Genomic DNA, 14,485 nt, shown 5'->3' on the forward strand with positions numbered 1-14,485 from the left:
GCTGTATATTTCATCTTATGTCTTTTAAGAAAACTTTTAATATGAAGCTTGTATTAACTATTTGCATTTGCTATTTCATTCAATGACTTGGAACTTACTCTAGAATTTATGTGCCATATTGTATCAATACCTGGAACGAATAGGAACACAATGCGAGGTTGCACAAGAATGCAATCATCGTGTTATAGAAGAACTATCTGTACCCAATACAAGGGTGAACTTATCCCTTTAAACAATTAACAAACAAAAAGCCACTTCCAGAACATGACTAGTATTATTAACAAAAACTGGATACTTCTGGAACCAAGTCAACTGCACCAGCTTCAATATGGACCAACTTCCCTGGAACTGGAACTTTAACAGATCCATAAAAATGCAACTCTATCCTCATCCACATCACTCACTGCTTCTACTTCCCCTTCTTTCCTCTCACCCATCTTCAGTCTCCTTTGTCTAAGTACCACCCCCTGCCCCCACCACCACCATCACCACTCCCCAAAAGCAAATTTTTCTTCCTTCACTATATTCCCTCCTCTCATCTCCAATGCATCCTTTCGATTGTCCACCCCAACACACACTCAGGTGTTTTATGCAGCAATAGAATTACCATAAAATATAACTACTTTTATTTTTGTGCTTACTGTAAATGAAAATTGAACAGCAAGAGCTTTGAAAAGAATACTAAAGTATGCATTAATGGTTAATACCACTTCTTTTATTTATAATATTACCAGGTGACAGCTGCTTTAAAAGATGTTGGTGTAAATAATTTGTCGATTCAGGTGGAGAAGGAGTCTTACTTCCAACATATGTCCGGTCTGAGTACAGGTTTTCAAGACATCCTTGCTATGACACAGCAAATGGAAGCTGTAAAATTTTTAAAAGATGGTACTTATATTATGTGACCAAACTCTGATATACATCTTCCTGGAAGCTACAGAAAAGCAACAACACTTCAATGTACTGATGGTTTTATATAAAGTATATTTATTTTAAGAAAAACTGTGCAGAATTATATGCATTCTGTTGATATTTGTTTTTCTTTCTGATGTGAATTGGTTAAACAGAAATTCAAAGATCTGAAAGCAGTAAAAAGAGCAACTTTAGCATTAAATGTATTGTGTAAAAAGTATATTCTGAATTTATATTAAATGGGCCTACAGACATTGTCCTCATGTTTACATGTTAGCAATAAATATTAGATTTATAATTCCCTTTTATGTACATTTTGGTCATGCGAAGTTTGCATTATATTTCGAAGTAGAGGTGTCAAAATAGATCGAAACTCCAAACATTTGAATGAGACTTGTGCTTACTTTTAAAACTCAGTTTGTTTTATGTGGAATTAGATTACTAATGATGTACCAACAATTAACTGGTAATACCAGTTGTGTCTATCCTTTATATTTTGCTTCTCTATTTCATGTCCAAAATCCTGTGGATTTTTTCTCTCTGTTAATTCACGTGTTGAAAATATTGAATCATCTTTTCTCACAAAGATGTTTAGTAAAGCAAAGGTAAAAGCCTTTGACTATCTTACAGACTTCTGTAGCTGTGCTATACTTTATCAACCGCAGGTTTCCACAGCCTGGGAAAATAACGTTTTAACTTTTGTTTTGATTTTCCTTAATCTAAGCCAGCAATGTTTGGGTGGGATAATCATGTCTTGCTGCTAAACCTACTTTGGTTATCGAGGAAACGATAGCATTTGTGATAAGTTTTCCATTTCACTCTGTCCTATTCCAAGATACTTAGCCAAAGCTGTCCAAATCACTCCTTGTATAAACTGGAATTTTTTGGATCACCCACTTCACAACTCTGCCTTCTTAATATTCAAGCTATGAGGGTCACCGTAGAAAACGGTTCTCTATAAATCAATGGTTTTCAGAATTATTTTGAAGTTTAAAATGGGATGTAAATGTTAATAAATTTGTTGTCCACACAATTGTGTGCTGCAATTTCTGCAGAGAATGGTTCTCTTAAATATGTTTCAGAAATATAAAAGAGTGTTTTTTTTGAACAAGCTTTCTCTTATTAATTCAGTTTTGAGATCCAAGGGTAACACTGGAGCACAGTTATCAGCACTGCTGCTTCACGACAGCCGGAACCCGGGTTCAGTTCCATATTTGGGCAACTGTCTATGTGGAGTTTGCACACTCTCCACATGTATGCTTACGGTTCCTCCAGGTGCTCAGGTTTCCTCCCACAGTCCAAAGATGTGGAGGTTGGATGAATTAGTCATGGTAAATGCAGGGTTACAGGGATGGCTGGGGCGGAGGGGGGAGGGTAGTCTGGGTGGATTTTATTTATCAGAGGATCGGTGTGGGCTCGATGTGCTGAATGGCTTGCATCCACCCTGTAAAGCTTCGATGGACAGGACAGCATTGCAGAAAACTTAAGTAACATTGGGTCATAGAAAACTGTTTGATATTATTTCTCAATACCTGAGCACAGATGTAGGCAACATACTGGCAGGAACGCTCCAGTAAAGTGTCCTTGCAGCCCTGCTGTTTCTAACTATCAACACAATCCTCAATTACCTTTCTCTTTAGTTGTCCATGACTGCTCACTTACTATCAATCCCTAATTGCCCAGAGAACCGTTGAGTCAACAACATTGTTGTGGATCTGGAGTCACGTGTAGGCTAGACCATACAAATAGCAGATTTCCTTGGTTTTTGCACAATCAAAAGTATTTACAATTAGGGTATCTCTTAATTTAAACTTTTCATTGAATTTAAATTTCACCATCTGAGTTCTAAATTACTGATCTAGTCAAATTACCACTATGCTCCACCTCTCCCATAAATATCCACACAGTTCACCACAACTATCCCCGGTGGTAGCAGATTCCACAATCTCCCATCCTCTGGGTAGAGATGTTTCCAAATGATTTTTTGATGCCTACCTTCTATTGATAGCTTTTAATTTATGCTCTTCCTAACAAATAGTAAGTGTGCTTCCTCACTTCAGTTAGTTTCAACATTTGTATGTCATGTTGGTGTGAAACGAAAAGTGAGATGTACCTAGGTTGAAATAAAATAAGAAAAGATATTAGATTACTTACAGTGTGGAAACAGGCCCTTCGACCCAAAGAGTCCACATCGACCTGCCGAAGCGCAACCCACCCATACCCCTACATTTACCCCCTACCTAACACTACGGGCAATTTAGCATAGCCAATTCACCTGACCCGCACATCTTTGGACTGTGGGAGGAAACCGGAGGAAACCCACACAGACACGGGGAGAACGTGTAAACTCCACACAGTCAGTCGCCTGAGTCGGGAATTGAACCCTGGTCTCGGGCGCTGTGAGGCAGCAGTGCTAACCACTGTGCCACCGTGCTGCCCAAAATTGAATCATCATAGCATCAAACCTTCATTATTTTTGGGAAATTTCTAAAGTAGCAGCCAAGATATTTCATCTTTAAAGTATGTCCAGAATTCACAATCCATAACAAATTGTGTCTTAAATCTTGATCAGTAGGATGACAATTATCAATAACACTGCTTGGTATTTTTCCATTTGGATTCAGAGACCATAAGTGATGCAGAGTGAGGAGCTTGAAAGAATGTACAGGGAAGAGCTCTGAAGTTGGCTTCATAGCCCAATTGTTTTACGTTCAGAAGGTTTTTCAGGGCAGGCGGTTTAGGGAAGGGATGACCTAGCTATATTATTGCAGGATAGTTAATCCAGATAGCCAGATATTGTTCTGGGGATCTGGGTTCAAATCCCATCATGGCAGATGGTGGAATTTGAATTCAATAAAAAAAAGTAGTCTGGAATGAAGAGTCAAATAATGACTAAAGCCATTGCTGATTATCAGAAAAAAACACCTCTCACCATGAAAGCATGACTTCTTGTTATTGAATCCTTCACCCTGGGAAAAAGCTTGTCTCTATCCACCCTGTCTATACCCTTCACGATTTTGACAACCTCAATCAGGTCCCCTCAATCTCCTTTTTTCTAATGAAAACAAACCTAACCTACTCAACCTCTCGTCATAGCTAGCACCTTCCATACCAGGCAACATCCTCGTAAACCTTCTCTGCATCCTCTCCAAAGCATCTACATCCTTTGGTAATGTGCTGACCAGAACTGTACACAGTATTCTAAATGCGGCCGAACCAATGTCTTGTACAATTTTAACATGATTTGCCAGCTCTTATACTCAATACCCCGTCCAATGAAGGCAAGTATACTATATGCCTTCTTGACCACTGCATCCACCTGTGCAGCAACCTTTAGGGTATAATGGACCTGCACTCCCAGGTCTCTCTGCCCATTAACTTTTTCCAAGGCTCTTCCGTTCATTATATAATTTGCTCTAGAATTAGTCTTGCCTAAATGCATCACCTGACATTTGTCTGGATTGAAATCCATTTGCCACTTTTCTGCCCAATTCTCCAGTCTATCTATACCCTCCTGTATTCCTTGATAGTGCCTTATGCTTTCTGCTACTCCACCAATCTTCATGTCATCTGCAAACTTGCTGACCATACCAACAGTGCCCTCTTCCTGATCATTTATGTATATTACAAACAACAGTGGCCTCAACACTAACTCCTGTGGAACACCACTGGTCACCTTTCTCCATTTCGAGAAACTTCCTTCAATTACTACTCTCTGTCACCTGTTGCTCAACCAGTTCTTTATCCACCTAGCTAGAACACCATGCACACCATGTGACTTCACTTTCTCCATTAGTCCACCATGGGGAACCTTATCAAATGCCTTACTAATGTCCATGTATATGACATCAACAGCCCTTCTTTCATCTATCAACTTGGTCACTTCCTCGAGGAGCTCTATTAAGTTGGTAAGGCATGATCTCTCCCACATAAAACCATGTTGCCTATCACTGATAAGCCCATTCTTTTCAAAATATAAATAGATCCTATCCCTCAGTACCCTCTCCAGCAACTTTCCCACCACTGACCTCAGGCTCACTGGTCTGTAGTTACCTGGAATATCCCTACTACCTTTCTTGTACGGGGTACAACATGAGCAACTTTCCAGTCCTCCGGCACCTCACCTGTATTTACGAATGCCACAAAGATATCTGTCAGGGCCCCAGCTCTTTCCTCTCTTGCCTCCCTTAGCAACCTGGGATAGATCCCATCCAGTCCTGGGGACTTGTCCACCTCAATAACCTCTAGCCTACCCAACACATTTTCCCTACTTATATCAACGTGGTCCAAACTAATCAAACATCTATCTCTAATCTCAAGATTCATCATGTTCCTCTCCTCAGTGAACACTGATTCAAAGTAATCATTCAGAATCTCACCCATTCTCTCAGGTTCGACACACAGCCTTCCTTCATTACCCTGATGAGCCATCTCCCCCAACAGTATCCAAAACGGTATACCTGTTTTGGAGGGAGATGACCGCAGGGGACACGTGCACTGCCTTCCTACTCTTTTTCTGTCTTGGTCACCCATTCACTGTCTCCTTCAGCAATTCTAACCTGCGGTGTGACCAGTTCACTAAACGTGCTATCCACGACCTGCTCAGCATCGCAGTTGCTCCACAGTGAGTCCATCTGCAGCTCCGCAGCTGGACACACATCTTCTTGCAAGTGTAAGAGTCCGGAATGTCAGACACGTTCCTAAGCTCTCACATCAAGCAAGAGGCACATGCCGCGAGTCTGAGGTCCCCTGCCATTGTAAGCTAAGCTTTATATGAACTAATTAAAACCAAACAATGCATTAAATATATGAAAAAGAAAGATAAAAAGATAAGAAAGAATTAAAGGCTTACCTTACAGGGTCTCTTTCTTTCGGTTAGAGGAGGGGGCTTGGAGGGAGATACTACATGTGTAGTATCTCGGGTTTAGCCACTGCCCAAATCTAAATTAAGCCTTTAACCTCCCAGCAGCCCTCACTTCACCTCACCTTCTCTCCTCGCCACTCTGTCAAAGTGGAGGCCCAAATCCTGAGGTAAGTCCCTTTTTAAGCGGGAAAACTTACCCTTCTGTTTCAGATTCCCACCATCTTATGGTTGATATTTTTTCCCCTTAAATCCCTTCTATACGTCTTGCTCCTTACCTTAAAACTGTGTTCCCAGCTATTGACTTCTAAGAGTACATAGGGAGAAACATTTTTCCCCTATCCCATAACTTAGTACACCTTAATCATGTCCCTCCTTCAGTCTTCCCTTCTATAAATACATGAAGAGCAAAAATTAACTACGGAAAGTATAGGACCTCTTAAAGATCATCATGGCTATCAACGTGTGAAAGCGCAGGAGATGAGTGAGATACTAAATCAGTATCAGTATTTACTGTGGAGAAGGATTTAGAAACGAGGGAACTTGGGGAAATAAATAGCGATGTCTTGGAAAGAGTTCATATTACAAAGGAGTGGTGCTGAATAAGGGTAGAAAAATCCCAGGACCTGAACAGGTGTTTCTCAGAATTTTGAAGGAAGCTAGGGAAGAGATTTCTAGGCCACTTACTGAGATGTTTGTGGGTGAGGTGCCAGAGATGGAGGTTGGCTAAAGTGGTGTTATTATTTAAGAAAGGCTGCATAGAAAAGGCAGGGAACCATAGACCACTGAGCCTTGCATCAGGGGTGGGTCAGTTTGTTTTTATTCATTTGTGAAATTAGGGCATCGCTGGCTGGGCAGTATTTATTGCCTGTCCCTATTTGCCCTTGAGAAGATGATGGTGAGCTGCCTTCTTAAACCTGTTGTGGGTTGACCCACGTGCATTAAGAAAGGAATTCCAGGATTTTGACCTTGCGACAATGAAGGAACAGTGATATATTGCTAAGTTAGGATGGTAAGTGGCTAGGAGGGGAGTTTGAAGGTGGTGCTGTTTCCATATATCTGCTATATTTGTCCTTCTAGGTGGAAGTGGTCTTGGGTTTTGGAAAATGCGGTATTGAGGATCTTTGATGAATTTCTGCAGTGCATCTTGTAGACAGTACACACTGCTGCTTCTGAGTGTTGGTGGTGGAGGGTGTGGATACTTGTGGATGTGGTGCCAATCAAATGAGTTACTTTGTCTTGAATGGTGTCAAGCTTCTTGAGTATTGTTGGAGCTGCACTCATCCAGGCAAGTGGGGAGTATTCCTTCACACTCCTGACATGTGCCTTGTAGATGGTGGACAGGCTTGGGGGTGGGAGGTGGGGGCTGGGGGAGGCAGTGGTCAGGAAGTGAGTTACTTGCTACTGTATTCTTGGCCTCTGACTTGCTTCTTTAACCACTGTGTTTATGTAGTGAGTCCAGTCGAGTTTCTGGTCAATGATAACCTCCAGAATATGGACAGTGAGGATTCAGTGATGGTAACACTATTGAATGTCAAGGGACAGTCGTTGCACTGTCTCTCACTGGTGATGATGATCATGATGTGGAGGTGCTGGCGTTGGACTGGATTGGATAAAGTCAAAAATCACACAACAGCAGTTTATAGTCCAACAGGTTTATTTGAAAACACAAGCTCTCAGAGCATCACTCCATCTTCAGGTGCTCAGTTCCGACAGCTTATGGTTTCAAATAAACCTGTTGGACTATAACCTGATGTGTGATTTTTGAACATATTGGTGATGGTCATAACGTGGCATTTGTTACTTGCCATTTGTCAGCCAAGCCTGGATATTGTCCAGACCTTGTTGCATTTAAGCATGGACAGTTTCAGTATAATGAGTCACAAATGATGCTGAATGTTGTGCATTCATCAGTGAACATTTCCTACTTCTGACGTTATGATAGAGGGTAAGTCCTTGAAGCAGCTGAAGATGGTTGAGCCTAGGATACTATTCTGAGGAAGTTCTGCAGCGATGTCCTGAAGCTGAAATGACTGACCTCTAACAAGCATAACCAACTTCCTATGTGTCAGGTATGGCTCCAACCATCAGACAGCTTGCCCTGATACCCATTGGTTCCAATTTTGCTCTGGCTCCTTGATGCCACACTCGGTCAAATGCAGCCTCAATGTCAAGATCTGTCACTCTCACTTCACCTCTGGAAATCAGCTCTCCTCTCTATGTTTGAACCAAGGCTGTAATGAGGTCTGGAGCTGAGTGCCCCTGATGGAACCCAAATTGGGCATCACTGAACATTACAGAGTAATAGAGTCATAGAGATGTACAGCACGAAAACAGACCCTTTGGTCAAACTCATCCATGCTGACCAGGTATCCTGAATTAATCTAGTCCCATTTGCCAGCATTTGGCCCATATACTTCTAAACAATTCCTGTTCATGTACCTGTCCAAATACCTTTTAAATGTAATTGCATCAGCCTCCCACCACTTCCTCTGGCAGTTCATTCCACATATGCACCGTCTTCTGCTTAAAAAAGTTGCTCCTGAAGTCCCCTTCAAATTATTCCCCTCTCAGCTTAAACCTATACCTGCCATTTTTGGACTCCCCCACCCAGGAAAAGACTTTGACTATTTACCCAATCCATATCCCTCGTGGTTTCATAAACCACTATAAGATCATCTCTCAGCTTCAGAAAGTAGTCCCAGCCTATTCAGCCTTTTCTCATAGCTCAAACCCTCCAACCTTAGCAACAGGTTGGGATTTAGGCACACTCTGCCTGAGATGTCAGTGGAAACAGAATCCATAGTAATTCTCAAACGGAAAATTAAATGAATACTTGAAGGAGGAAACTTTACAGTGTTGGGGGCAGGGTGACAAGCACTGTGGCTAATTGCATAGCTTTTGGGCATGATGAGCCAAATGGCCACATTTTGTGCCACTTCTCTCTTTGAGCAATGGACCAATCCAGATCCCCATTAAAGTTGGGCAGGTCTTATAAATCCATAAGAAATAGGGATAGGAGTATGTCATTGGGCCCCTCAAACCAGTGTCTGCTATTCATTAGGATCATGGTAGAGCTGACATTCCTCGTGTCCATGTTCCTGTAATCTTTGGTTCCCCTGGAAATCAGCTTGGAGTTCAGGGTGTTCTGCACATTGCTCACGTATTAAATGGACTGAATCAGACAGGAGATGGGTATGGTTTCTAAAGGGGTGCATGGTTAAAATGCCAACAGGTTTCCCAACACGCCACTGGGCGTACACTTGTCACATCAAAAAGTTAAGACTCCCCCATGAAAACAGATGATTCTGGTCATGCATTTCCCCCAGCTCAAGAGCTTCATTTCTATACTTATTTGTGCCAGAAGCTTGCAGTGTCAACGCTGCCAGATGTAGAGCTGAGTTTCCATCCAAACTGATAACATCAATGTCACAGTCATGAGCAACCAAGTCACAAATCACCTTAAGTTGTTGGAAGAGATTCTGAGGAACAGGATTTGTACACATTTGGAAAAGCAAGGCTTGATTAGGGATAGTCAGCACAATGTTTTGCATGGGAAAACATGTCTCACTAACCTAACTGAATTTTTTTCTTGAAGAGGTGACAATGAAGATTGATGAAGGCAGAGGCATAGACATAGAATCATAGAGATGTACAGCACCAAAACAGACCCTTAGGTCAAACTCGTCCATGCCAATCAGATATCCCAACCCAATCTAGTCCCACCTGCCAGCACTAGACCATTTCCCTCCAAACCCTTCCTATTCATATACCACCTATCCAAATGCCTTTTAAATGTTGCAATTGTACTAGCATTCACCATTTCCTCTGGCAGCTCATTCCATACACGTACCCCCTCTGCGTGAAAACTTTGCCCCTTAGGTCTCTTTTATATCTTTCCCCTCTCACCCTAAACCTATGCCCTCTAGTTCTGGACTCCCAAACCCTAGATAAAAGACTTTGTCTATTTATCTTATCCATGCCCCTCAAGATTTTGTAAACCTGAATAAGGTTACCCCTCAGTCTCCAATGATCCAGGGAAAACAGCCCTAACCTATTCAACATCTCCCTATACCTCAAATCTTTTATGAACCCTTTCAAGTTTTATGACATCTTTCCGATAGGAAGGAGGCAGAATTGCACACAATATTCCAATAGTGGCCTAACCAATGTCCTGTACAGCCGCAACATGACCTCCCAATTCCTGTACTCAATACTCTAACCAATAAAGGAAAGCATACCAAACACCTTCCTCACTATACTATCTACCTGCGACTCCACTTTTAAGGAGCCACGAACCTGTACTCCAAGGTATCTATATGGACTTCAGCAAAGTGTTTGACAAGGTTCCGCATGGTAGATTGATTAATAAGGTTATATCACATGCGATTCAGGGTGACTTTGCCTTTTGGACACAACATTGGCTTGAAGGTAGGAGACAGAGGGTGATTGTGGAAGGTTTGTTTTTTGAACTGGAGGCCTGTTACTATTGGTGTGCCAAAAAGATCAGTTCTGGGTCCACTTCTTTTTGTCATTTATATAAATTATTTGATAGGAGCTATGGTTAGTAAGTTTGCAGATGACACCAAAACAGATAGGGTAGTGGACAGTGAGAAAGTTTATCTCAGAGTACAATGGCATCTTGATCAGGTGGGTCAATGGGGTGAGGAATAGCAGGTGGAGTTTAATTTAGATAAATGTGAAGTGTTGCATTTTGGTCAGGCATACCAGGGCAGGACTTATACTGTTAATGGTGGGCCCTTGGGGAGTGTTGCTGAACAAAGAGACCTAGGGGTTGTTGGGACAGGACTTCTGTCTCCGTGTTCGTTTGGAGGAGAGAGACACCAGGTCTGATTAAAAGTATAAGCAGTTTTAATGAGAGAGAATCGTACACAGTACAGTGAGGTGTCTAGCTCACTGGAGAAGGCGCGTTCTGATTCTATTGTTCTGTTCTGCCTAACTTCTTAGCCCCCTCGCACCTCAGTACATCCTTATTTGGTAATATGCAGTATGCTAATATGTCATTGGTTCTTACCTGATAACATTCTATTACCTCAGTTTGAGCTACGTGCATTTTGACACGGCTCCAATGTCCTGTTATCTCTCACCCTCCCTGGGGCCTTTTCAGGCCATGCCATCAGCTTCTCTGTCTGCTCTTAGTATAACATAATGGCTTACTGCTGTCTAGTGAAGCTAACAAGTTCCAGACTTGCTAATACTACCTTACGTGAGCACTACCTAACAATAAAGTTTCTTACACTACCTAACCTTAATAATGGATCCCAACAGGGTGCAAGTGTATAGTTCCTTGAAAGTGGAGTCGCAAATAAACAGGGTGATGAAGAAGGCATTTGGCATGCTTACCTTCATTGGACAGAACATTGAATGTAGGTTTTCGGACATCATGTTGTGACAGTACAGGTTTGGCCACTTTAGCATACAGTACAGCATACAATTCTGGTTGGCCTTCCATAGGAAGGATGTCGCTAAACAGTGCCAAACATATTTAAAAGCTGTTGCCATGGACTGAGGTTTCAGCTATAGGGAGAGGTTGAATACGCCAGGGCTATCTTCACTGGAACATTAGAGGCTGAGGGGTGGCCTTATGGAGGTTTATAAAATCATGAGGGCACGGTGAATAGCCAAGGTGTTTTTTTCCTAAGGTGGGGGCATAGGTTTACAGTGAGAAGGGAAAGATTTAAAAAGGTCCCAAGGGTTAGCTTTTTCACGCAGAGGGTGGTGCGTTTGTGGAACAAACTGCCAGAGGAATTGGTGGAGGTGGGTACAGTTACAACAGTTAAAAGACCATAAGACCAAAAGACATAGGAGTGGAAGTAAGGCCATTTGGCCCATCGAGTCCACTCTGCCATTCCTTCATGGCTGATGGGCATTTCAACTCCACTTACCAGCATTCTCCCCGTAGCCCTTAATTCCTTGTGACATCAAGAATCTATCGATCTCTGCCTTGAAGACATTTAGCATCCCGGCCTCCACTGCACTCTGCGGCAATGAATTCCACGGGCCCACCACTCTCTGGCTGACGAAATGTCTCCGCATTTCTGTTCTGAATTGACCCCCTCTAATTCTAAGGCTGTGTCCACGGGTCCTAGTCTCCTCGCCTAACGGAAACAATTTCCTAGCGTCCACCCTTTCCAAGCCATGTATTATCTTGTAAGTTTCTATTAAATCTCCCCTTAATATTCTAAACTCCAATTAATACAATCCCAGGATCCTCAGCCGTTCCTCATATGTTAGACCTGCCATTCCAGGAATCATCCGTGTGAATCTCCGCTGGACACGCTCCAGTGCCAGTATGTCCTTCCTGAGTGTGGGGACCAAAACTGGACACAGTACTCTAAATGGGGCCTAATCAGAGCTTTATAAAGTCTCAGTAGCACAACGGTGCTTTTATATTCCAACTCTCTTGAGATAAATGACAAGAGGCACCTGGATGAATATATGAATAGGAAGGGTTTAGAGGAGTATGGGCCAAATGCTGGCAAATAGGACTAGGTCAGATTGGGTTGTTTGGTCAGTACAGACAAATTGGACTGAAGAGTCTGTGCTGTATGAAAATCAACCCCAGCCTATCCATACTCTCTTCATATCTGAATTGCTCCAATGTAGATAACATCCTGGTAATATCCTCTGCATCCTTTCTAATACAAACATATCCTTTTTACAGTGTGGTGACTTGAACTGAACACAGTAATCTAGCTGTAGCCTACTTATTATATACATTGTAACCTGCTTTCTCTTCTGGCCAATGCCTTGACAAATAAAAGCACAAATGCTTTGTTAACCACCTGCTACCTTCAAGGACCTATGCACACACACACCATGGTTCCTCAGATCTACTCCACTTTCTGGCATCCAACCTTTTGAATCTAGCATCCACCATTAGAACAACATGGTGGCTCAGCAATTGGCACTGCTGCCTCACAGCGCCAGGGATCTGGGTTCGATTCCAGCCTCAGTGACCGTCTGTGTGGAGTTTGCACATTCTCCCCATGTCTTTGTGGGTTTTTTCCCACAATCCAAATATGCGTAGATTAGGTAAATTGCCCATGCTAAATTGCCTATAGTGTTCAGGAATGTGTAGATTAAGTGCATTGGTCAGGGGACACATGGGGAAATGGGTCTGGGTGGGTTATTCTTCGGAGGGTTAGTGTGGACTTGTTGGGCTGAATGGCCTGTTTCCACACGGCAGGGACTCGATGATGTGCACTCCCCTGTTTTGTTAGTCCTCCCAAAATGCATCCCCTCAGACTTTACAGAACTAAATATTATTCGTTAATAATGTCATTATTCAGCCCATCTATATCATTCTGTCTTCTAAGGTTTTCCTACTAACTATTTATTACACCACCAATTTTTGACCCATCTGTGAACGTACTGATCACACCTCCATCTATGGATCACTAATGCAAACAGCAAGGTCTCCAGCACAGCTTTGGAGTATGCTACTGGAGACAGGCTGGCAGTCACAAACATACTTTTTGACCATCACCCTCTGCTTCCTGCCACTAAAGTAACTTTGGATCCAATTTGCCCTGGATTCTGTGAACTCTTAGCTTTTTATCAAGTCTGCGACACCTTGTCAAAAACCATGGAGCCTGCTTCTATTTCACACATTTAGTCACCTCTGTAAAATTCAGTCAAATTTGTTAGATGTCAGCTCCCCTTGACAAAGCCATGCTGACCATTCTCTGCCTTTCCAGGTGGAGTATAATTCTGTTCCCTGGATTTCTTTTTCCCAGTAGTTTCCCTACTACAAATGGCCTGTTGTTCCTTGGTTTGTTCCTACCACCCTTCTTCAATAATAGTATCACATTAGCTGTCCTCCAGTTCTCTGGGCATTAGAAGGTTTTCACAATTAATGTGAGAGTCCCTGCAATGTCATCCTTTGCCTACCTCGGCAAGTAAAAAGTGAGGTCTGCAGATGCTGGAGATCAGAGCTGAAAATGTGTTGCTGGTTAAAGCACAGCAGGTCAGGCAGCATCCAAGGAACAGGAAATTCGACGTTTTGGGCCAGAGCCCTTCATCAGGAATCATGAAGGGCTCTGGCCCAAAACGTCGAATTTCCTGTTCCTTGGATGCTGCCTGACCTGCTGTGCTTTAACCAGCAACACATTTTCAGCTCCCTCAGCAGCCTGCTATATGTCTTATCCACACACTTTGAAGCCTACTGAAACCATTATTTCCCCTTGCTCAAGGTGAACATTACCTGGGTACTTGTAAGGCGCGCATGCTATATTCAGCGCAGAACTTCCAGCCCGTGACCTCCCTTGTAACCGTGGGATATGGTCGGTCCAGATCAGTTCCTGGTCAACGGTTCCTTCGGATGCTCCTACTGCCATCAGTGAATATGAAATTGAGCCCGAGGAGAAAGTTAGACGGAGAGGAAAATGCAGATGTTTCAGCAATGCAAACATAACACCCGAGATACATATGCTTAGTGAGAAACTGAGGATGTTCTGACAAAACTTTAAGCATTAATAAACATTTATTGCAGAGAATTGATGTTTATTGAGCATCGGATAACAGGTTTAAAACCACTAATCAAACGTTTTCCTGGAAGTTCTAACTTTATTACAGATTGCCAGATTTGTTTCCTTGCAGTGAATTAAACTTGAAAGGTCTGCACCGGACCACACCAGTCACCTCTCCACTCCACAACGCAAGCAGGGCGCATTAACTCATCAAGAGCCG

General features: G+C 42.5%; 1 protein-coding gene across 3 annotated transcripts in view; it reads left to right on the forward strand.

Moving 5' to 3' along the window:
• Positions 1-1,954, forward strand: part of slc30a5 (solute carrier family 30 member 5) — a 33,489-nt gene extending 31,535 nt beyond the window's left edge. For 2 of the 3 annotated variants that reach the window (XM_060835641.1, XM_060835632.1), the window contains exon 16: positions 735-1,954. In XM_060835641.1, coding sequence (XP_060691624.1) covers positions 735-905 — 171 coding nt within the window. In that variant the 3' untranslated portion in view covers positions 906-1,954. The remainder of the gene's footprint in view (positions 1-734) is intronic. The other variant, XM_060835621.1, reaches the window with a different exon arrangement.
• The last annotated feature ends 12,531 nt before the right edge of the window (positions 1,955-14,485 follow it).

Source organism: Hemiscyllium ocellatum, chromosome 2 (genome assembly GCF_020745735.1).
Source record: "Hemiscyllium ocellatum isolate sHemOce1 chromosome 2, sHemOce1.pat.X.cur, whole genome shotgun sequence".
Classification (NCBI taxonomy): Eukaryota; Metazoa; Chordata; class Chondrichthyes; order Orectolobiformes; family Hemiscylliidae; genus Hemiscyllium; species Hemiscyllium ocellatum.